The sequence below is a fragment of the Atractosteus spatula genome, chromosome 3 (genome assembly GCF_055471065.1).
Source record: "Atractosteus spatula isolate fAtrSpa1 chromosome 3, fAtrSpa1.hap1, whole genome shotgun sequence".
NCBI lineage: Eukaryota > Metazoa > Chordata > Actinopteri > Semionotiformes > Lepisosteidae > Atractosteus > Atractosteus spatula.
The window spans coordinates 63,860,303-63,882,333 of NC_142708.1; the positions used below are offsets into that span (position 1 = coordinate 63,860,303).

At 39.3% G+C, this 22,031-nt stretch overlaps 1 protein-coding gene across 11 annotated transcripts in view; it reads left to right on the plus strand.

The window, feature by feature from the left end:
- The window catches only part of LOC148838161 (PDZ and LIM domain protein 5-like), a 126,748-nt gene that overhangs the window by 66,091 nt on the left and 38,626 nt on the right, over nucleotides 1–22,031 (plus strand). For 7 of the 11 annotated variants that reach the window (XM_088910847.1, XM_088910846.1, XM_088910853.1 and 4 more), the window contains exons 4-9: nucleotides 8,070–8,112; nucleotides 8,946–9,364; nucleotides 16,372–16,392; nucleotides 18,103–18,120; nucleotides 18,791–18,963; nucleotides 20,198–20,234. In XM_088910847.1, coding sequence (XP_088766973.1) covers nucleotides 8,070–8,112; nucleotides 8,946–9,364; nucleotides 16,372–16,392; nucleotides 18,103–18,120; nucleotides 18,791–18,963; nucleotides 20,198–20,234 — 711 coding nt within the window. Of the gene's footprint in view, nucleotides 1–8,069; nucleotides 8,113–8,945; nucleotides 9,365–14,266; nucleotides 14,284–16,371; nucleotides 16,393–18,102; nucleotides 18,121–18,790; nucleotides 18,964–20,197; nucleotides 20,235–22,031 lie in introns of all 11 variants that reach the window. The other 4 variants (XM_088910850.1, XM_088910849.1, XM_088910855.1 and 1 more) reach the window with 3 other exon arrangements.

The following is a 22,031-nucleotide window of genomic DNA, read 5'->3' on the forward strand; positions in this document are numbered from 1 at the left end:
TACAGAATGGAGTACTTCCTCTAAATAAAAAGCATCTGAATAACTAACACAGTAGAAGCCCATCTATAGCCTGAATCATCTCATTAGCGTTCTGGTTTGCCTCACACCAGTAGGACACCAACCAGAGGAAAAGGTTTATGACCAAAGTACAGATTGCTGAATTTCCGTTGTTCCGTTGTTAAGTACAGTGTAAGCCTGAAGCAATCACACTGCAGGACACATCATGTTTACTTAAATGTTTTATCAGATGTTGTTATCCCTTGAATTAGGATGCAAACATTTCCTGTGTTAATACTGTATTCTGATTCACAAATCCTAAATTGTGGAATTTGGCAGCTTAATTCCATGTAAGTGCACTTGAAATTAAGTGGATCGAATCCTCGGTAAAAGTACCAGAAGTGCTTTGTGGTTCTTCAGCACAGGCTCCTTGACTTGCACGTAGGTTTAGAATAACAGGCTTTGAATACTTCTGCCGACAGAATTTCTGTCTTTGTTTATTGAGTTAAATCATCAATAATTGTTTTCTTTGAATATCTCTGAGCAAGAGAAAATGAAACCTTTGTGTCCATGAGTACCCTGAAGGCATTCTTTAGGGATCTTTTTCTTTCCTAGTCAATATAAGCCATAAAGCGAAAGATAGGAAAATATTGGGTAAGAGAAAAGTGGAACAGGATTAATGTATTAATTATTAATTAAGAAACTGTTTTCTTCAGTGTATTATTGTTTCTTCCACTTTTGCTGGAAAAGTTGCTTCTTTGCTCCTGATAAGAATCCATTAACAACCTGTGTATATGGTGATTTTGAAACTTCATTCTGCCTGCTAGTGATTGTATGGTTTCCAGAGAAGAACTACTGTACACTTGACTGAGATTGAAGAGCCTCGGAATGATTGTGATTGTGGTGATGAAATTGGCTGTGCTGAGAACTCTGCAATATCTTTTCACCATTACTACCTAAGAGGGAAGAGGTCAGGCAGCAGTATGGAGGTGGGGCTGTAGGATTACCCACAGTAATTACAGGTGTCCAAAATGCTGCCTTGAGTACTGCTAGAATTTCAGTCTTTCTGGACCGGAGTTTAAACAAAGTCCACAACCTGTCCAGTGCAGGGATCAGTCCAAGTTGAGCCATTCACAATCACAGGGGTACAGCCCAAACCTGTCACAGGGTACATTAAGGGCTAACCAGAAAAATAAGTGAGGCTGAGTGCCAGTGACAGAAATTTAAATGCCAATATACAGGCTGGCTGAAGCTTTTGAAAGAGTTTCTCTATGAACATTATAAAATTGGTTCCAATGAATTGACCTCCTAATTGCTTCATGCTGGGTTAGAAACATGCATCCATAAATTGGAATGTGAAGTATCTGTGTCTGAGTCAGTGTGGTATGAACATGAACTAACTGTTGATGCCAGATATTTGTGAGATGGTAATTTTATATGCTAAATCTTCAGATTAAGCATTGTTCCTCACTAGTTAACCCAGATAATCGTTTAAGCCTTGAATCATGCTTTTGAAGTATGACATGGTCATAAGACCCTGCACTGGTTCATTCTACAGGTGGCTTCTTGTCACTACTGCCAGATTGCACTGGGCGAGAGGACGAGATGTCACCCTTCCACGATGATCCCTGAACAGTCAAACAGTCAATTAACAGTCATTTTGTTTTAAATCAGCCGAATTTCCCTGTAAGGAAGTGTACGTTTCTTTTTTCTCTGTCTTTCTCATGTGCTCCCTCAAGTCCTCCAACTTGCAGAGCATGAGGTGTGAGTACAAGGATGAGAGACACCTGAATTAATCATCTCATCCTGATCACAGATGGCATCTGCCATTAGAAGAGGGAGCAATGGGTGTGTCTTGACTTTTAAGTGTGGACAATTTGGAAAATGGCACAGCATTTTAAAAGTTCAGTTGGTCAGAGGATTCTGAATTAAAACACCTCCCAGTTCATTTAGATCTTTGCTGGGTGATTGTTGTTGGCTGTGAGTTCTCTCCTGTGAGAGTGACATGATGGACGAGAGAGTCTCTCAGGTTAATTTGACCTTCCACTTTTCATGCAAATCCATTCTCCTGCTGCTGCAAGCAGGTGATCAGCCAGTGTGCTTTCTAATTTCTCAATCTTATTTTGTCTTGGAAGCTGGAGATCTTTTTAGTGTCTGCATTGCATGCAGCTACTGTACTGTACAGTATATTGCTTTTAATGTCATAAACCTTGAGTGATGTTAAACATGCTGTATTTTGACACTTTGACAAGGAATGCGGAAAGCAATGCCATACAGAATGTCTTATTTTCTTCAAAACTTTCTAAGCTGCTAGGAGAGCTTAAAACAGACCTCTAATTCTTATATGCTACAGACATTTCTTTGTGATGCAGTATATCTATATACTATAGAAGAGATGCTAAATTTTTGTTGATGAAGACATGTCACTAGGTAATTAAAGATTAACAGATGTCTTAACTTTTTAAATACGTCTTATTTTTTTCTGAAGTCAACAGCTTTATTTTAATTGGGACCCTTATTTAATGAAACCTTCATTGCAGACATCAACCACAAATTACAAGCCCCATTCCTGATGGTGCCTTCCCTTTGCCGGAGGCATTTTGCTTATTTCTGATGGAAACTGGCCATGAAGTATTGGGTTTGTCAACTGTGAAGTTTTGAATTACCCTGGGCCCAGGGCAGCTTATTTTGGAAGAAGCGCTGTGAAGACACTTTCTTTGTGCCTGTCCTGACACACAGTAATACCAAAGAAAGTCTCCAGCTTGAATGTTGAGCTCCTCCCTTAGTTTGGGCTCTCCCTGGGACATTGTTTTCCCTGTTTTGGGAATAATTTAGAGTAATTGCACTTCTACACAGATCCGTCACTCTCTTTAAACGACTTTCCTAATATAGTCCATCCCTTTACTGAGGTGCTTCAAAGTGCTGCCAAGTTATGTCACACATAAATAACATCACACAGCAGCACCCTGGGGTGAAGAGACACGCTCATTCGGGTACCATAGCCTAACATTCACTTCCTTTTCATTACTGAAGAATGAAATGGAAAATATGCACCATGCGGTTTTTTTAGAATAAAGACAAATTATATCTGTGGTTACTAAGAATGCTTGGATAAAACCTGCAACAGGTTCCCTGTATTCTAAACATGTTGAGCCTCGTGTTTTTCTCATCCATCAGCTGAGATTTGTCAAAGAAAAATGCTGTGCCTCCTGCATAACCTCAGCAAAGGATCACGCAGTATGATGGGCATTCAGCATCACACCTTCAAGCAATAGACATATCTAGCACTGACGCAGTACCAGTACAAAAATGGTATTCACACACACAGGATTTGTATTGAATGTGTCCTTATCATTTCTACATGCAGATATTTCTGGTAACAGTGGAAAAGCTGTCAGCATCTGTGCTGTGATATTTTCTCCATTCTTCAGTACAATAAATAATAAATAAAGAAATAAAAACTTGTGGGTATCCTGAAACCACAGTCCAAAAAGATAGAGTACATTGCTTAGGACCGCACCTGGTGGGTGACAAGCCCTTTTTCAAAACCACCAGTCCACCTAGCATGCTTTGATTTCCCTGTCTGATAGCTTCATTCATGTTTGTTTACATTACCATTGTGTCATATGCTGAAAGACTTGGAAATTGCAATAAAAGCCATTGATTGTTAATGTTTTTTTAATCATTTGTTTGACTAGTATAATGGCACATTATAAATTCCTAGATAAAAGTAAAAATGTTGCAGTTTGCAACATTGATTAGAGCAAAAAAAAAAGAGCATCATAAGCTCAATTGAGTTAGTTACCAAGGGAAGCAAAATAGTTTTAAGTTACAATGTTGGGAATCAAAGCGTTGGTTGCAGATTGTGAAGTTAAGATCACGGTACAGTGAACCTGACTGAAGCACAGTGGGACTGGCTGAGACAGGCACCGTCGGAAGAGTGGCTGTTCAGAAGGGTCTGTGAGGACGTCTTGATGTTCAGGCCACAGGAATGTAAAAGATACCAAAACTCAAATGTCACAATCTTTTTTCATGAGGGTAATTAATTTCCTCTCCTACAAGTACTGCACTCCTTGATGAACACTGCACACCTACTGTAATTAACTGTCCTTGTTCCCAGTTTGTGTCAAGAATAAAGAGAACACAAGCACAACAGGACTTTGATACCAATACTGTTTTAAGTACTGGGGTTATTTAGAGAGATAGCTTTTAAGTACGAAAATAACAACAAAAAAAGTTGAATTATTGAGTCAGTCCTTCCAATTGGAAATGTAGCCAAAAAAAATGAAAAAAAACTTGAATTTCTATAGTAATAAGGCATCTGGGAACAATCACAAAAAAGGGAAGGGGTGAAATTAGCCACAGAATAAGTATTTGTTGTTGGTCTGTTTTAGCTTAGGAAAAAATTGTATACTGAATGCAATGTCACATTTCTCCCAAATAAGGCAGAATGTCTCCAAAGGGCAGGGAATGTGTTTGGATTTTAAGAAAATCACCCTTTTATTAGAAGTTATGCAGCTGATGCATTTATTGTCAAAGATACAGGAATGTTTTCTCTTTGAGTTGTAGCTTTTGAGAAAGGATGTCTTTAGTTCGGAAGTGAAAGGACAGTGTTGTTTTTAAGATAGCAGTATCGTGAGACCTGATAGTGATTAATGGAGGAGATGTTAATTTGTCTAGACTCTGCAAAGTACCACAGGACATATGCCAGTAATATTAACATGGGAACCACTCAGCATTACACAAGGTTTACTTAAAAAATGGATTTCGTTTCCTGCTCCAGTGCTAGAGATGCTTTCATTCAAACATGTTTATGCTACCACATTTTGGTCATATATGGGAATAAGGAGTGAAATGTGGGGTAGTTCCTGATTTGATAAAGAGTAGAGTATAGAGCTGCCCCTTTGGTTACCTGTCTGCTACTGGTATATTAAATGTGACAACCACACTTCTGGTATGTACTGTAAGTGGACGTAGTGTCTGCACTGTTAAACTATTAAGAGATGCTCCAGTACTTGTTTGCAGTCAGTGCTGTATGGTCTATGTACTGTACTGTAAGTAAATCAGTCGCAGCAGTAGGAAACTCTTTTTTTGTTCTTGGTCATTTTGGCAGTGATGAAAGCAGTATTTTAACAGTGGAAAAAGGTGATATATGAAGTGGGAAAATGCAGCAATATAATAAAATATTTCATTTTACAGAACGCTGATAGAGAATTTTCTGTGGGTCGAGCGAGTATTCCCTGTTCGTTTCTGATCTCTAGAACTGGAGTTGTGTTTCACCTTTTCCACTCTGTAACAGTGAAGTAATTCACAGATCTCTAAAATCTTCATATAATGTTGGAAATCTTTTTAAAAGGGTTTTGTAGATCTTTTTATCTTAATATGGCTTGACAAAGGCATCTGCCAGTATCTTTCCAGTCCCAAAAGACCTCTGAGAACATTTGCTATTTGTTTTATTAATACAGTACCTTCCTTTAGGTCAGGGATGCACAATTCCAATACTGAATCTACAGATATTCATTCCACCTCTGCTCCTACAGTAAATGGCCCAATTGAGTTGACTGTTACATGAGTGGACCAGTGTAACCGTTCTCTAAGACTCTGAGGTTTCCAGCTATTGAGGGTTTTAACAGACCCATAAACCTGCTGGTCTTAAGCTTCCATGGGCTGCCATTGTGCACATGGGCTTTCAACTACTATACTGTATGTAAGCTTGAGCAGTTATTGTTCATGACAACAGGATCAGGGAGAGCGCAGTGTTTTTCAGGGCTGTTTTGTGTTTGTTTCGGAGTGTTTATGACCTTGTCATGTGGAATGAAAGCAGTGGGTACGGTGACCAAGTATAAGGAAGACTTGCATACAAATTTCTTCTCCATATACTGTACATACAGTAAGTGCAATTGTGCTTCATTCCTGCTTGTAAAATTGACTAAATCTCTATAGTGTTGAACAGAAAAAAACAGACAAAGTCAACTCACAGGACAACCTCAACCTCAAGAGTGAAACAAGTACCCCGTCAGTGAAAATTCAATACAGGTGCACTGTGGGACAAAAGTAAGGTGCACTGCTTTGCATATTAGAATAGTTACAACCTGACACAAATTTGCCATGCCATTTAGTTGAAGCTGCTTCTCTGGAATCTTTATTGAATGGCCAGATGCGATTCTGGGATCATTTATCGCTTCATGACCAAGGGAACAAGATTGTCCCCTTTCATGGTTTCCCTTTGTTATGGTGTGTTTTTGAGATACAAGCCTTGGGGGAGCCCAAGTAATTTAGTCAACCCAGGGCCTGAAAGAGGGAAAATGACCAGCACTGTGAAGCCTGCCTCTGTTCTGCTCTCCTCATGATCACGTATGTGCATGTGAGACAGGACATCGGGTCTGCAAGAGGCAGGAGTTCAGCTGATCAGCTGGTCATTTTGCCTTAGATTTGTTTTCCTCCCTACTTTTGATTTACAAGAGGCAAAGCTTTCTAGTTCCCAACATAAATGTTGTGAGAGCAAATGGGTAACATGGCTAATAAATTTCATGGATACTACTGTATGCTGTAAGATTTATTAGATCTCCTTGACGTAAATTGGCAACAGCTTAGCAAGCGCACAGCTTGCCAAAGGAAAAACAGAGAAGTGTATTAAGGTGTCATTTCAGTGATTTACATCCTTTGTATCATGCACAGTTAATAATCATTTTCTGCATAAGAATCTCATCCTGCTCTAAAAGTGAAAGAGCAAAAGGCGCAAATTTCAAAACAAATAAGGAGGATTTGGAAGAGGTTTTTTTGTTTCTTAAAAAGTTTGGAAAATTAAGAGTTTTTTTTTTCAGAGCTCAAAGTAGTTCACCAAATTTTGCAAAGGATCAGGAAGTCTTCAGAGTTATCCTGTTTTAGGCAGTGAATTTATTCTGGCTGGTGTTTAGCAATTTGCCCTGCGTCATTTTCAGAAAAAGTGTTGCTTTGCATACTTTGGTGTAACACAACTGAACACATCATACTAATGTGTTATAACATGTATTTGAAGAAATAGAGAAGCAACAGGAAATCCACAAAATCCAAGAGTACAAACATGCGTGAGTCAGCCCTGTCCTCTATCCGCCTGGCCACCTATAGTCCATTTCTCTGGACCATAAATTTGTTTCCTTTCCTTAATTGCCAAATAATTTCACTGACCTCTAGAACTGTTCCTTTCCGTTTGCCCTATGCCTCTGATTTTCTTGCACTCTAGCTGTACTTGCACAGTGGCCAATGACAGACCATGCACTGAGTGCACTTTCCAACAGAGGACGCTGGAAGGCATGGAAAGGGTATTACAGTACCAGGGCCCTTTCAGTCCTCAATTAAGGCTTGATCAGTTTCCCAAAAGGCATTGATAAGTGAAGGAAGATCCAAGCAGCCTGCTACTGGATTTGAACTTTTGAGTCAAAGCCTCTGAAGTGTTGTCTCTTTAGACAGCAAGATAACACATTAATAAACTGTCGATAAGAAACTGTTCGACACAAGACATTGTTTTATGTGCAGAGTACATTTTTAATCAGTATCAAATGTGACCAAATCTAGAATAGTTCTGGTGACAGGTTTTTGTATGTTGGAACATGTAGTAGAAGGTGAGAAATCTCTGCCTTTTGAGTATATTATGAGTGTTAGTCAGTGGTCTCTTGAATTGTCACAGTTATATTTTCAATAATTGTTTTATATTTCCAAAGCAATATTCAATGGTGACAGATGAAATTAAGAAATAATAAATCTGAGAGCAAAGGATTCAGAACACAGTGGTTTGCTAATTAAAAATGAGTCTGTGAGTCAGACATATAAAAAGGCCTTTGCAAGCTGGGTGTAACACTGCATTTAAATTGAAACATTTAATTGGCAGCTGGCTTCTAAAACAAAACTCCCTAAATTCGTTTGATTGTAAAACAATGCAATTAGTTTTTTTTAACACAATGTAACCAACTGTTGTCATATTATACAAGCAGATAAAAAATGTTGTTCTCAAAGACAATAACAGAGGAAATAAATGCTATACGACAAATATGCCAATATTTTCTTTGTTCTAAAAACAGTCTGTTGTTTTGTAGGGCTTCCAGTGTTCCCAAACCTGCACCAGCTCCTGCTTCAAAGGTAAGTTCATCTCTATCAGTGATGTGCTTCTCTATCAAACTGTGATAGATCTCACTGATGAAGCCCCACATTTTACAGAACAGCTAGTTTTAATTGTACTAAACACAGGTTTAAAGTACCTGTGACTATCTGACAGATTGTATTGTTGTTTTGCAATAATAGGATAATGTAGAAAAATAGTGTGTACATTAGAAAGAAATGTCTAAAATTAAGATTTTTATTATATCTAGGTATTTTCAGGACTATCTCAAAGCTCTTTTCAATAAAAGAAACTGATCTAATTAAATTTGCATTGATAAAGGACATGTTTCAAATTCTTAGATTTTTTATTTAGCTATGCATTTTTTTTAATTGTGTAATGCATGTTGTCGAATTGTATTCCCAAATGCCTATACACAGCAAATATGCATGATTCCTGTGGTTTTCTGAGAACATGTGTGATTCGGGCATGGTGAAATCATGCATGTTATATTTTAAGCCATTTCAGCTTCACATTCATTTAATTGTGTCAGCTAAGTGCACCTGTCACCTTGTTTTCCAGTGTACAATAGTATAGTTAACTGATGTCTTCTCCCAGCCTCCTTGTATTCGCTCAATTTGCAAAGCCATTTTTCAAAGACATAAGAAAGCCTCTCGGTTTTCTGAGCAATCCACAAAGTCCATGAAGGCAGTTTTAGTTGGTTTTTTAGAGGTTCTGTGATTTCAGTAGGTGTTGTCCTAAATCTCAGGCCTGTTTCTCTGGCTGAGTTGGCCAGGCTGTGAGGAGGCATCAGTGTCTGGTGTGCTGCATGTGGGTGACGTGTGCTGTGTGTGTGTTTTGTGTCCCTGCACAGGAAGAGCCTCAGCAGACCATTAAACCAGTGCCCAGTGCGCCTTCTCCACTTGTTGCCCCCAGCTTGGCCTACAACAAGACAGCCAAGCCTTTCGGGGCAGCTGCCCCTAAGGTGGCCTCCATTCCCTCGGCACACTCTGCTTTCACCCCTGCCACCTCTTCCACCAACCCCATCCCCCCCTCCACCGCAGCCAGCGCTGCCCCCTGCCCCTCCTCCGTGAAATCACCCCCCTCGGGTGTGCGTGTTCCCCCTCCTGCTGGCGCGAGGGTGACCGCACCCGTGACTGCTAATGTCCCGCCACAGCCTTCTGTCTATAACAGCCCCATCAACCTCTATTCCAATGACACCGCCTGCGAGGTTGCTGAGGGTCAGAGGAGGGGGCTGAAGGACAGCCAGGGGAGTCCCTCCCAGCACAACGGGTAGGTACCCCGTTAGCCTGGCACAGCTGGAGGCTTCACTGCGGTACCAGCAGGCGTGTGCTTCAGAGTCAGACCCCCCCACTCGCAAACAACACAGGCACCAAAAATGGTTCATCTACATCTGCGGAACATTCCCCTCTCTGACTTCCTCCAAAAACTTTAGATTTTGAAAAGTTCGATCATCTGATGCAAAGGAATAAAACGCTGTGACGTGTTGTTCCCATTTTCCAGAATAATCCTCTTTAATATTTTCATTTAGGCCTAAAGGTCTTCTTTAAAATGACAAAGCACTGAATGTGCTGATACATTTGGAAAAAGTAATTTCTGTAATTTACAGCTTTTTCTTTTTTCGGTATCAGTGGTGTGAAAAAAGTGTCTTGTATCCAGTAACAGTCTGAACTTGATGTCCTCTATGTGAGATTTGCATAGTATGTGCTAATAGTGGGTATATTTTTAATTTTAAATTGATTCTCTTTGTGCTGCAGCAAGTTAAATGGTGCTGCTTTTCTGATCTGTGCTAATTTGTGCAGTTGAACCAGCAAATACACCACAAACTAAAACCTCAGTTACTGAAAAAAACTGATTGTGCACAGAGCTTGTGCAATTCAGACTGTCAGTGAAGGTTATCACTGGTTGGTACTGGAGGCAAAATACCACTGAAATTGAAGAAAATACTAGGAACTGTCATCCTGAAATTATCAGGGGATTATTCGGAAAATAGGAATGCTGTGGCACCGCTCATTTTTACTTTGGATTAGTGTGGTTTTGGTTTTGCATCAGCAAAGAAAAGGAGAACTAAAAAATACATTTTAACACTTTCAAATCAGGAGCAGCTGCAGAGTCTCCTAATATAACCCCAGTTATTTAGTGATGAAAGATTATTGTTTTCAAAAAGCTAATTCCAATTTGACATGAGTTTGGAAGCTTGGGAAATTAAAATTAATTCATTCGATCTCTTTGCAGCCAAACCTCCTAGCTTGGATTCACCTCATTGGAGGAGAGGTTGCTCTCAAGGCTTTCTAAATAGCAATAAATATTCCATCAAGTCCTGTTTGGAAAACACATCTAGGAATCTTTAGTTTCTCATAAATTACTATGAACTACAGTTGCTTGCAGGTCAGAGTAATAAAAAAATTGAAAACTGTTGCGTACAGTATAAATAATCGCAGAGAAAGTGGATTAGCTGTAAAGATAAACATGGTTGGATTCAAAACATCTCAATCTGGTCTCTGACTTCTCAGCCCACTGCACATGCTTGCACAAGCTGGCTGTTCTACAAAATACTTTCCTGGCAAGAAGATTTCTCGTGGTCTGGCCTGAATCACACGCTCGCCTGAGCCCAGAAACCTCTAGCTGATACTAACTGAGCAGCAAAGATCTCCCATGCAGATCTCCAGCAGCGTGAGAGAGACAGGAGTTCTGTGTTATTTCATGACATACCTTGGGATGAAGAATTCAGTGGTGGTTATTGTGAACACAGCTGATTGTTAGAACATAAGAAAGTCAACAAGCTAGAGGAGGCCATTCTGTCCATCAAGCTCCTTTGGTAGTTAAAAACAGTAAATGGATTCAAGCCTATATACTGTACTATAGGAAAGTCTTACTTTCACTTTTCATTTACCACAACATTCTGTAGGCGTCAACCATTAATTTAAATTAATAAGCCTATAATAAAAATACCAAAAGTCGTTAAATTATGCCAGCCGAACATTAGAGCTGCATTGGACTACAAATGTGTTCTGTACAGAGACCATTGACCCACAAACGGAGCACTTCCAGTCTCACAGACACAGGTGAAATCATGTCTTCTTGTGCTGTAGGGAAGTACTGTACAAGTGTCTTTTGTCACCTAGCAAGGTGATTTGAGATTTTCAATAGAAGCTTGAGAGTTTTTTCTACAGGAAAAGGAAAGGAACCTCCTTAAATGTTTTCTGAGTTGCAGTGCGCTTATCTTCTAGAGGTCTCTGTACTCTCAGTCTCGATTCCGCAGAGGGCAGAAAAGCAGGAAATGTTGTACTTGAGGCTATCTCACACACGTGACCTCTGAAACTCTCTGCCCATGGACAGTCCTGCCAGCACAGTTTACTGTACCTCTGCTAAGTAAACAGCAGGTTGCTGAGATGTGCAACAGATACACATCTTGGTCTCAGATGTTGGTTTCTTTCATTGCTACTGCTATAAAAAATCTGCTTAGACAAGGAAGAACCTAATGCTAGTGAAATTCAAGCACAAGAGTCCCTGACCTTCTACAAATATATTTAGACTTAAAGTAATTGTATCTGTTTACATTTGGGCCTGTTGGGCATGCTGTGGATTTTTGGATATGTCCCATACTGGAAAGTAGTTTTTTTCTTTAAAGGGGTTGTATCCTTTTATAATAAAAAAGAAAGCATTAGTGCTTTTGACCTTTGAGTTCCTTAAGTAACCTTGGAAATTTCTTACTGACAAATTCTGTACCACTGCAGTTTTATCCCAGTGTTTGCTTTCAGTCAGAACTAATAACCCACTATTACCAAAAAGATGTTGCTGCTCTGGAATCAGCCTAAAGAAGAGCAGCCGGGTAAGTTTCAGGCTTAAAGGAATGTCCAACAGTGACTGGCTAAGATAATGTTTCTTTTTCGCTTTAAAACAAACATGATTGAGAGGAACTGATTCACGTATTCTAAATCCTCAAAGACACTGACAGAGTCAACCCTAGGGATGTCTTCAAAAACAACAGTGAAAGTGAACCTTTAAGCACAAGGCACAAGTAATAACTGTAGGGAAGCACTTTAAAATCAGTAATAGGAGCCATTTCTTTGCACAGATAATTGTAGGGGCTGGAACAAGCTACTCAGTCATGTTGATAAAGACAGTCCCATCTTTTTTTTTCAACAAACAGTTTGGTAAGAACTTCAATTGGCTACCAGTACCAGTGAATGAACCAGACAGGCCTATGGCCTCCCTTACATTTTATTGTTTCTTATGTCCTTGCTTTATGATGATATTCTTCATGCCAAAGGAAGGAAAGTGTGAACAGCATAGCCCACTCTCAGGCCAACTCCTACAGTACTCGCTGTAAAAACAAACCTTTAGAAAATCCCAGTGTCATGTGTAAGCAGCTAATGATTTTAGAACACAAGAACATCAGAAAGGTTACAGATGTGAGCTGTTTCTTGATTGCTCTTTTCACTGGTTCTTGTGCCTCTTTTATGACTTTTTCACGTGCCTGCAAACAACGTTTGGACAAATTTTCTACCCGCCAAAAAAGCCCTTGTGACTGGGGATGTCTGTAGAAGAAAGAGCGTGTGCTATATTTAAATGCTTGAAATCTCTTCCTAATTAGCAGTGATGGTAATCATTTTTTAAAAAATGCGTTTGTTTACTCAGCCTGTTCTCATCGTTCTGGGAATGAAGACATTCTCTCTTGGTTTTCATTATCTGTGAGGTTTACCCAGCCAGCTCTGAAAGCAACCGCAGTGCAGTAGGTTTTATTTTTCTCCCTCCAGACTTTGAAATGCTTTAGACTGTTTTAATATTACATTCTTTTCAGTTCAGCTGACATGTAGATTCTTTATTCTGTTCAAAGAAACTTAACCCTATTTTGGCTTTTTTATTTGTAGAAATTTGTCACGTGGTTCGTACTTCAGTGCCTAGCCAACTTGTTATATTTCTTTGAACAAGACACACATAGATCATACAATAAAATGTATTTAGGTTTTCAGAAGGCTTTTGATATGCTTCCTCATAAATTTATTATTTAAAAAAATTGCAGCCAGTACAATCAGGAGAAATGTGTGTGTTTGGAAAAGACAGCAGATTATTTCATCTTCCTAATTTAAATGAATGATCATAAATCAAAATTAAATACAAAATGATTTAGACAAAGTTCTAAAATGGGCAAACACCTACAAAATGACATTTAATACACACAAGGGCAAGATGTTATGAGGGCAGCAAAAGCATAAACGCCTTTTACTACAAACTGGAAAACACTGAGCTTGAAGAGGCTAAGTATAAAAAAACTGTTTTGTATTGAGATGTCATTTACATCTTCTAAAAAATGTTTGGAATTGGTAAAAAATAAAATGTTATAATATATATAGATAATATTTTAAAGTTGAAATCAAGGGGTTTTATGTTTAAATTGAGTGATGCACTAGTCAGCTATCATTTAGAATTTTGTGTACAGTTTAGGTCTGCAAGTTATAGAAAAGATATTGCTGCTCTGGAATCTGTTGGGAGAAAATCATCATTCTGAGGCTTAAAGGAATATCCTACACTAACAGGCTGAAGGAACCGAACCTTTTTAGTCTTGAACGGAACAGATTAGGAAGGACTTCATACAAGTTCTGTTTTCAAAATCCTAAGACATTGACATAAAGTTATTGCAGTGCACTTCTTTAGAATGAGCAGTGAACCACAAACCAGAGGAAGCTGCTAGTGCATTTAAAACTGAGAACAGAAAGGGTTTTGGGAGTGTTGAACAAGCTGCCCAGCCATGTTGTTGAAGCTAATACTTCTTTCATGAAATGGCTGGAAGAGATGTTTGGATCCATTAGCTACTAACTACCAAACAGGCTGGATGGACCCAAGGCCTCTTGTTATTTTTAACCGTTCAAATGTCTATTGTCTAATACTTCCAAAGAGCCAAGGCTCCTACTTGCTGTGCTACATGGGAGCTGCATGTTTCTTGCACACTCTTTTTGCTGCTCATTTCAGTCGGGCTGATTTTAGTGCCTCCTGATCAAAACTCAAAAACGAAAATATCAGGGTTTCTGTGCCACACGTGTCACTGCACAGGTGGTAAGTTTCAGCAATGGTGAACGCAGCTCCTGGAGAAGAGCGCCTGCTGCTGGGAAGTGGCTGTCTTTGTAAATAAAACTGACCTTTTCCCCCCTAAATCTTATTTTTATTTTATAGGAGACTCCAGTCATAAAGTTAGTGACCTCACCCCAACAGGCTGGTGATGTGTGCTGTGGTCAGCATGGTATTTGGAGATATAGTAAATGAACTGAAGGCTTTAATACCATAAATGCATGGCATTGTGTGTCTCGTTGGAGTCTTTTCATATAGTGGGCAAAGCATGTGTATGCAGTGAAATGTGTGCATTTTTCCTGTGCATCATTCCACAAGACCACATAATTGGCAGACCAGCACGAAAACAAGTTATTGATCAGATGGTCTCTTCCTGCATGGAGGATTTGGACAGTACTGATTCAGTTAGCAGTTCAGTGATTGCTGGTTGAAATTCAAACAATTTGGCTTTTGGTTACAACCTGCATATAAAGCCTGACAGCACAAGCAGCTGTTAAGAATTCTTTTCTTCTGCTGCCAGGTAAAGCAGTTTGCCTCATCTCTTCTTGCAGAGTGCTTATTAACGTGAGTTGTTGCAGGTGTTCTTTAAGTGCTTTAAAGTGTTAATAAGGTGGTTTAGAACCTCAATTTCCTGTCCTGACAAAGCAAAACAGTTATAATACATACTGTAGATTTGCTGTGAAGCAGAAACACTATTTTAAGTGGAATAATCATGATTGATTAATAATTTATTAATCTGTGAGCATAGGAGGTAGATGCATGTAGTGAAGGAGTAGATGATAATACTTTTGTTCTGTGTTTTAAATTATTACTTTTTTCTTTAGCACCACATTAACTGAATTTTCAGTTTTCATTGTGGTCTCTATTAACGAAGAAAATCACAGAAACACTGGTATTATATGCACCTTTCAGGAGATTTAGTGTATTGTAGCGCCATCTTGCTGCTGGTAGTGGAACACTCCACTGCCTTGGCAGAAGTGTTTTCAAGAAGCGAAAGAGGAATGTCTGTTCTATAGGACAGTTAGGCAGACAGTTTTAACAAGGGTAGTTTGAATGTAATTCAAAATCAGTCATATGCAACAATCTGACCTACCCAGTCCAAAACGTACAAAAGTATTTTTACAAAAATTACAAAAGTATTTTTACATTCAGTAAGTACCTCCAAAGAATACAGAATACAATTCATTCCTACCTAAATAAATTTACGTGTCACAAATGGTGGCTTGCTGTTCAAAGAATCATACAAGAAAATGTTTATTTATGACTTGAAAAGGTTTTTAACCAAGGAGATTTGCAAATGCAGTTCTGTTTATTTCGAGAGACCAGGGATTGAAAGAGAGGAATCAATTTTTGTCATCACTCTGAGAGGTTGGGGATTTCCTTCACCTGCTGGTGTTCCTCACAGACCCAGCACCCTAACCCCTAGCCTCCAGTGCACAGCTGGACAGAGTCACGCTCACACTGAGCAGCTGGTCCATCCTTTCCATTCCCGGGCTCCAAGGTCACCCAGAGAACAAGCCCAGACTAAGTCAGAGCTTCAGCCTGCCAGCCAGCCGCATACTGCAAACCCAGTTCAGCACATGCTGGCTGTTTTCCGCTAAGCAGGTGCCATGTGCCATGCCATGTGCATGGATTTTGTTATTTGTGGACAAGTTGAATGCCTCATTTAATCCCAGAGAGATGGGACCACTGCCTCAGCTCTGTAAATGGAAAATGCATTGATGTTTCACTCCCAAACCCCTTGTGGTTTGTTAGTGCAATATCCGTGTTTCCAGACGGGCTTGATGAAGGATTAAAACTGGATGATCTACATACCTCTGTCAGTAGAGAATGAGGTAGCGCATTGATTTAAGGGAGTCAATGACTAACTTTCAGTTGAATAAAGAAGTTAATAATAAACTGGAGGATTATGAATATTTCATCTTAATTTCTAAATAAGGTAGCCCTTGGAGGATGTAGAATGGATGGCATGCCTGCAAAGCGCTTTCAATCAGTAAAGGCTTGCTTTGCGAGTGTTAGGAGAGGAGATGTCTAGGACTGTCCAGCACAGAGTCGGACATGCCTATGGGGTTTGTCTCCATGATTGCTGCAACTCTCCCTGCTGCTGACTGGGGTTCAGTTTGCTGTGCTTTTTGATTTCGTATAACATTGTTATGAGACTTAATTTCTATAAAATATTTAAAAATTCTTTTTTCTGTTACACTCACTAGTGGGCCCCAGAGCATCTTGAAGTAAGTAATGTGTTTGGCCATTTTTATGCTTTGTATAAATATTTTTTTTTTTCCTTCACTGAATGATGAGCACTCAACACAAATAGTATTTGTTTCATAAAAGAGTAGGAGCCAAAAAAGACCCCTTTGGAAATGCACACTATCGAAGTAAAAAATAACCAATTTATTTAGTTTTCTGTTGGTTAGAAAGAGGGAAGGTTTAGAGTAATACTCTCCTTTTTCCCTGATGTGCTATCAAATTCTATTAACCTCTACCTTAAATTCAAATACAACCATACCTTTTATCTTCAGGAGAAAATATCTGTATAGGCACATACAGTAACGTTGTCAAAGAGTTTTTTTTGCCAGGAGGTAATATGTTTCAGCAATCCTAAAAATTTAATTTCAGGCATATTGGTGTACCATGAGCATAAAAATGTAAGAAGAATAACATGTTTTTATGTATTATGAGGTTTGACCAATATTTTGTGATCTATTTTCTCCTGCTGTTTCTGAGCTTGCAGGAAATACTTCATTACTGATATTTCTAGATGAATATTCGGTGAAAATCTGATCAGTTTAACTGTAAGGATGAGCCAAAGCTACTTTGGGAACTGACTGAACCGCAGCTGAATGTGTTCTGTCAGAGTCTCCAGATTTCTTTCTGGCTGTCTGTTGTAACATTGTTTCTGACAGCTCTTGTCATCATTGATCTGAGTCCCTCTATAGCCCATTGCATAACACTGCCAGTTTCAGGATTTCCATGCCATATCCTGTTAAAATAGCATGATTAATGCTTGTTTATAACATAACCTGAGGAATCTGACCCCAATGCCTCTCAATTTACCCTATTCTTTAAAGCCCTCCATCAAATCGTGTTACATTGCTTCACAATAGTCACAAATGTGGTTTTGAATGCATGGGGTGTGTTGTTAGGAAATATATTTTTAGGATTTATTAATATTTTATGTATTTATACATTTATTAATTTTGGCATAGCAGCACTCACTTTGAGGTGTGGTAAATGCAAAACAAAATGAGTTAAATGACAAATATTGCAGTGCATAGTCTAGGTAAAGAAATCTGGAGCTTTGAAGTCTATTAATGAGACATTGTTGGGCTTATATCTCACATGATGGGACCAAGTGTATTTCTACAAAAGAAAAATTACCAGAAGAAAAACAGTGCGAACACTCCAGTACAGATCTGCCCCTAGTAGTGCTGTCTCGCCATCTGTGGTGGCACTAAGGAATGAATTACAAAATTTTATTGATGAGCACTCTTCAACAAATTCAAATGCTCCAGTGCATCTGTGCAGTTGTTACAATTCCAGTTGCTTAACTAACTGTTCCCTGCCTCTGTCGTGCTCATTTTATTGTTTTTTAAGCAGTTTAAAGTGGTCCTAAGTTCATGTGGGTTTTTGGAGTACATACTTATATTAGGCCCCTGCAGTATCTGGCTGCCGAAAGCTCATGTGTTTTACAATATATTCGACAGAGCACCTGAGTTTTAAAGAGGCCATATGCTTTAAAATAAGATAATGCTCAGGTAGCCATGTTTTTTACTTATCAAGAGAAGTGCTGCCGCTTTATGAATGAACTGTCCTCTTCTGTCCATATGCACTGCTCCTGGTGGTTTTCTGTTTCCAACCTTTTCTTTTTTTTTCTTTCTGGTGCTGAACTCACTGTCTCCTCCTGTCCCTCTCTGCCTTCTCTCTCCTCTGTCCTTCAGAAAAAGCCCACCAAGACGGTAAATGTCAAAAAGCTTTCTCCTTTCTCTTGTTCTTAGTGCTGTGCAAAGCTGGTAAAAGAGCAGCCTCTAGGAACAGATTACACTCTGATGGGATAGTTTTACTTTCAAGTCAATTTTAGTTTTATAAAGCATATGTGCATTGTAGGGTTAAAATATATTCTTTGTTTCTGTTTGTGTAAACTCTTAGTGTAACTGAGCCAATCAATAAACAGTGGAGTGACTTCCAAGACTTTCTTATGCATATTTTAAACCCTTTCAAATACCTCAATTAGAGCTTTTAACAGTAAACAGGATTGAATAGCAGACCTCCCTCTGGACATTGCAAGCCTTTCATAACCTAATGATATGTTGTTGTTCCTATTATATCAAAGCATACAAGAAAACAGGCATATTGCCTGTTCTAAACCTGCCTTGAATTATTTAGCTGTGACAGCCACCAGCTGTCTCTTTGAGCAAGGCCTTACCCGAAGGCTGATGTGCACACTCCCAGATATTTATTTGGATTACCCATTTTGCTTAATTCAAAATAACTGCAGCTTATTTTGAACAAGGAACAATTTGAGTGCTTCATAGCAAAAGCTCATTATAATGACAAGCTTGCAAAATCTGTAGGTAAAATGAGCCCCGCGATTGTGAAATTTACACTTTCATTTTCTAATTTGTCTAGTGCACCACGGAAGCCTGCCATGGACACAGATATCGAGTTTTACCACGTGCCTTCTCACGGTGATGCCAGCAAGAAGCGCCTGATTGAAGATACTGAGGACTGGCACCCCAGAACTGGCACCTCGCAGTCGCGTTCCTTCCGCATCCTGGCACAGATCACGGGCACCGAGCGCTGTACGTAGCACCCCTGAAGTCTTGTATCACCATGATGCCAATTTCTTCCTCTTTAACATTCCGGAGCTCCAGGACTGAGTGACCTTGACACCCAGCGTGTTCAGGTCCAGAGTGAAAGCAAACTACTGACAAACTAGTCAGGAGATTTTCAACTGACCATATAGAAAATATAGAAAATATGAACAGGAGTTTCCAAAGAGGACTGGACCCTCTTCATTTCCAACTACAGTACCTTCAGTTTACTTACATTGAAGTCAGTACCGTGGTTTAATGTCTTATCTGAAGGATGGCAATGCTGGGGCATTGGTTTGGAAATCCAAGTCTAGAGGGAAGAGTGACTCCTACTAGTCCACCAGCAGCACTTGCAAAAGCATCCTGCATGTCCTTAAATGTCTCCCATCCCAGCGGGGACCAGGCCCAGCCTGGCTGAGCTTTTGAAATCTCAAGAGATCAGGCTACAAGACAGTATTGCTGCTTTTCAGTTTGACGCTTTTACCAATTAAACGGAATGTTATAAATAACGTTTGTTATGTTTTGTGGCGTTTTGTAAAAATGTGTCATTACTTGAATCAGATTAATGCCTTCAGCTTCCTCTGAAGAATCTCTAAAGTTATCTGAGGATCAGCATGAGTAAACAGAATATCCCATGAGACTACAAGTGTCTTTGTACAGTAGGTAGGCTCTGAAGTGTCCTCTTGTCGCTGATGGCAATTGCTGACTTAGTTCTGTGTTCTTCAAAGAAGGGATAATTTGGAGATGCCATGACAGGGGATCACACAGACTGTCCTCATGACTTACAGTGGTATAAATTACAAGTCTGCTTGCCATCTAGCAGAGCTCACAACTACAGCTAAATACAGTATGTTCTCTGGCTTGCTGTTGCCTGCTGCACACACACTGTAAGTGGAGTAGGACATGCAGCTACATCCCAAGACAAAACAAATGTTTCTTGAAACTGATCAGATCTGGAGTAAAGCAAACTCAGTCACAGATTCACCAGCTGTTGGCCATGTACCTGGCTATTATGGAGAGATGAGGTTGCGATAGATGCTTATTTCTTTTTTGGCTGTTTGAGCCTGGTTTTAACCAGGATGAAGTTTAGATTACTTTTTCCCTCACCTTTAAAGCAGCAAAATAGCTCATTTCTATAATCAATGATTTAAAACAATCATTTAATTGTTTAATTTAATTTAATTGTTTAATTTCCTGCTTTGTTTTTTTCTTTTTCTTGCAGTGCAAGAACCGGAAACCATTTCTGCTAAAAAGACAAAGTAAGCAATAGTGTTTTCAAATTATTTTATTGTCTTGTTTTATTGTGCATGAACTTGATATTGCTGTTACAGTTACTATTTTGATGAACTGATGCTTGTAGAATTTGATACCCTGTGTTTATGGCATTTTGATTTTGCATGGGTGCTCATTATAGAGACCTACCCATACTTACTTCCCAGTCTAGTAAACTTGGACATGCTCGATTTAACGCAGAATTGAAGCAACCACTACACAGCCCTGGAGAAACCCACAGTTTTGAGCTGCAATCAGTGCTGCTCTCAAGCTGAAGGGCACGTGCTTTGGCTGTGTCTGTGAGCAGCTCTGTGGGTGGAAGTCTTGATCTATCGTACTGTACTGAATGTATTAAAGCAGTTGTGGGTAGGAAACCTTTAGAGGACAGATGCTTCAGTTCTCTGGTGTAGAGATCAGGTCTGTCACTCTGGAAAGTGTTCCAGTTCATTTCCTTGTGGTCCCTTGTATGTGGTGGGGCTGTTTTCCAAAGTTTATTGGCAGAAGGGATGAGCAAATTTCCAGTTGGGTTGGGTTCATGTTGGGTTTTGTGTGCACGAGACACTCCTGGTGGCAGCACGCTCAAAACTAAGGAGAAGTATTTGGTGCTGTCTGAAATTCTAAAGGATTTTCTTTTTTAAAATGTTTTTTAAAATCTCTCTGGATAATTATATCCACAGTAACAAAGTGTGTTTCCTTAACAGCCTTTTGGTTGTCTTGTAGCTATCCATTACTACTGTTCAATTTTACGTTATGCTAGTTTTCATGCTGCAGTAACTTATACAGAATACTGCAAATATTTCACCTTCCAGAGCTACGTTTGAGTAGCATGGCTTTTGACTGTCCTCGGTGTGGGTAATTCAGGTCCTTGCTACTGTTCTTAGGTGCCCATGATACTGTAGGTCCTGAAATTATAACTGATTGCTCTGTCTTTACATACACAATATTTACTCATACTCTGAATCTGTCTGCATAATTCAGCAAAGAGGCTGGTGTTTGCTGTAATTACAGGACAGCAGCCTGTTTGTGCCTCAGATGTGTCTGTTACATTTCTTTTTTGAACATCTTTCATGTACTGTGGTCAGAATTCAAGGATGACTTTTCATAGTGATCTGCACCAGGAATGTAGTCAGTCTCAGATGTAGCTGAGAATTGGAACAGAGGTGGGAACTAAGGGAATTTCAGCTCTTAGTGTGCTGACAGAAGACATAAATGTTAAGAACTTTTGAGGTTTACAAAAATAGTGATGTACTGTAATGGAAGAATATTAACTTTCTTCTTTGGCTAAATAACTTGTGGTTTTCACTGATGTATATTAATCCTCTTCTTATTGGAACATTTCTGGCACAAACAATTTTAAATATGACCACAGACTCTCAACCTGACTAAATTAAGTAACATTAGATGTTGTTTATTGATTCCAATCCTCCATGGTATTTCAAGAACTGATTTTTTTTACAAGAAGTAACGGCTGAGAAGGAAGTAATGTGCTGAATATTCTGCTCCTGTTTTTACTGGAGCATTTTGAAACTTTTATAGCTTCTGAAGTGTAAAAGCTGACATATGGGCTTATTCACTCTGAGCAGACCACACTGTGACTGCTGCCCTTAGGCAGACTTTAACATTTCACATTTCATGGACTCGTTTCACATACAGAAGAACTCACCTCCTGGTTGGCATTTCAGAGCTCCTGAAAGTGCTGTGAAGTTGGCGTTTGCACAGCCAGCAGAGATTTACGATTCTCAGCTGACCATCTATGCAACTGTTAACATGCCGTCTGACATCCA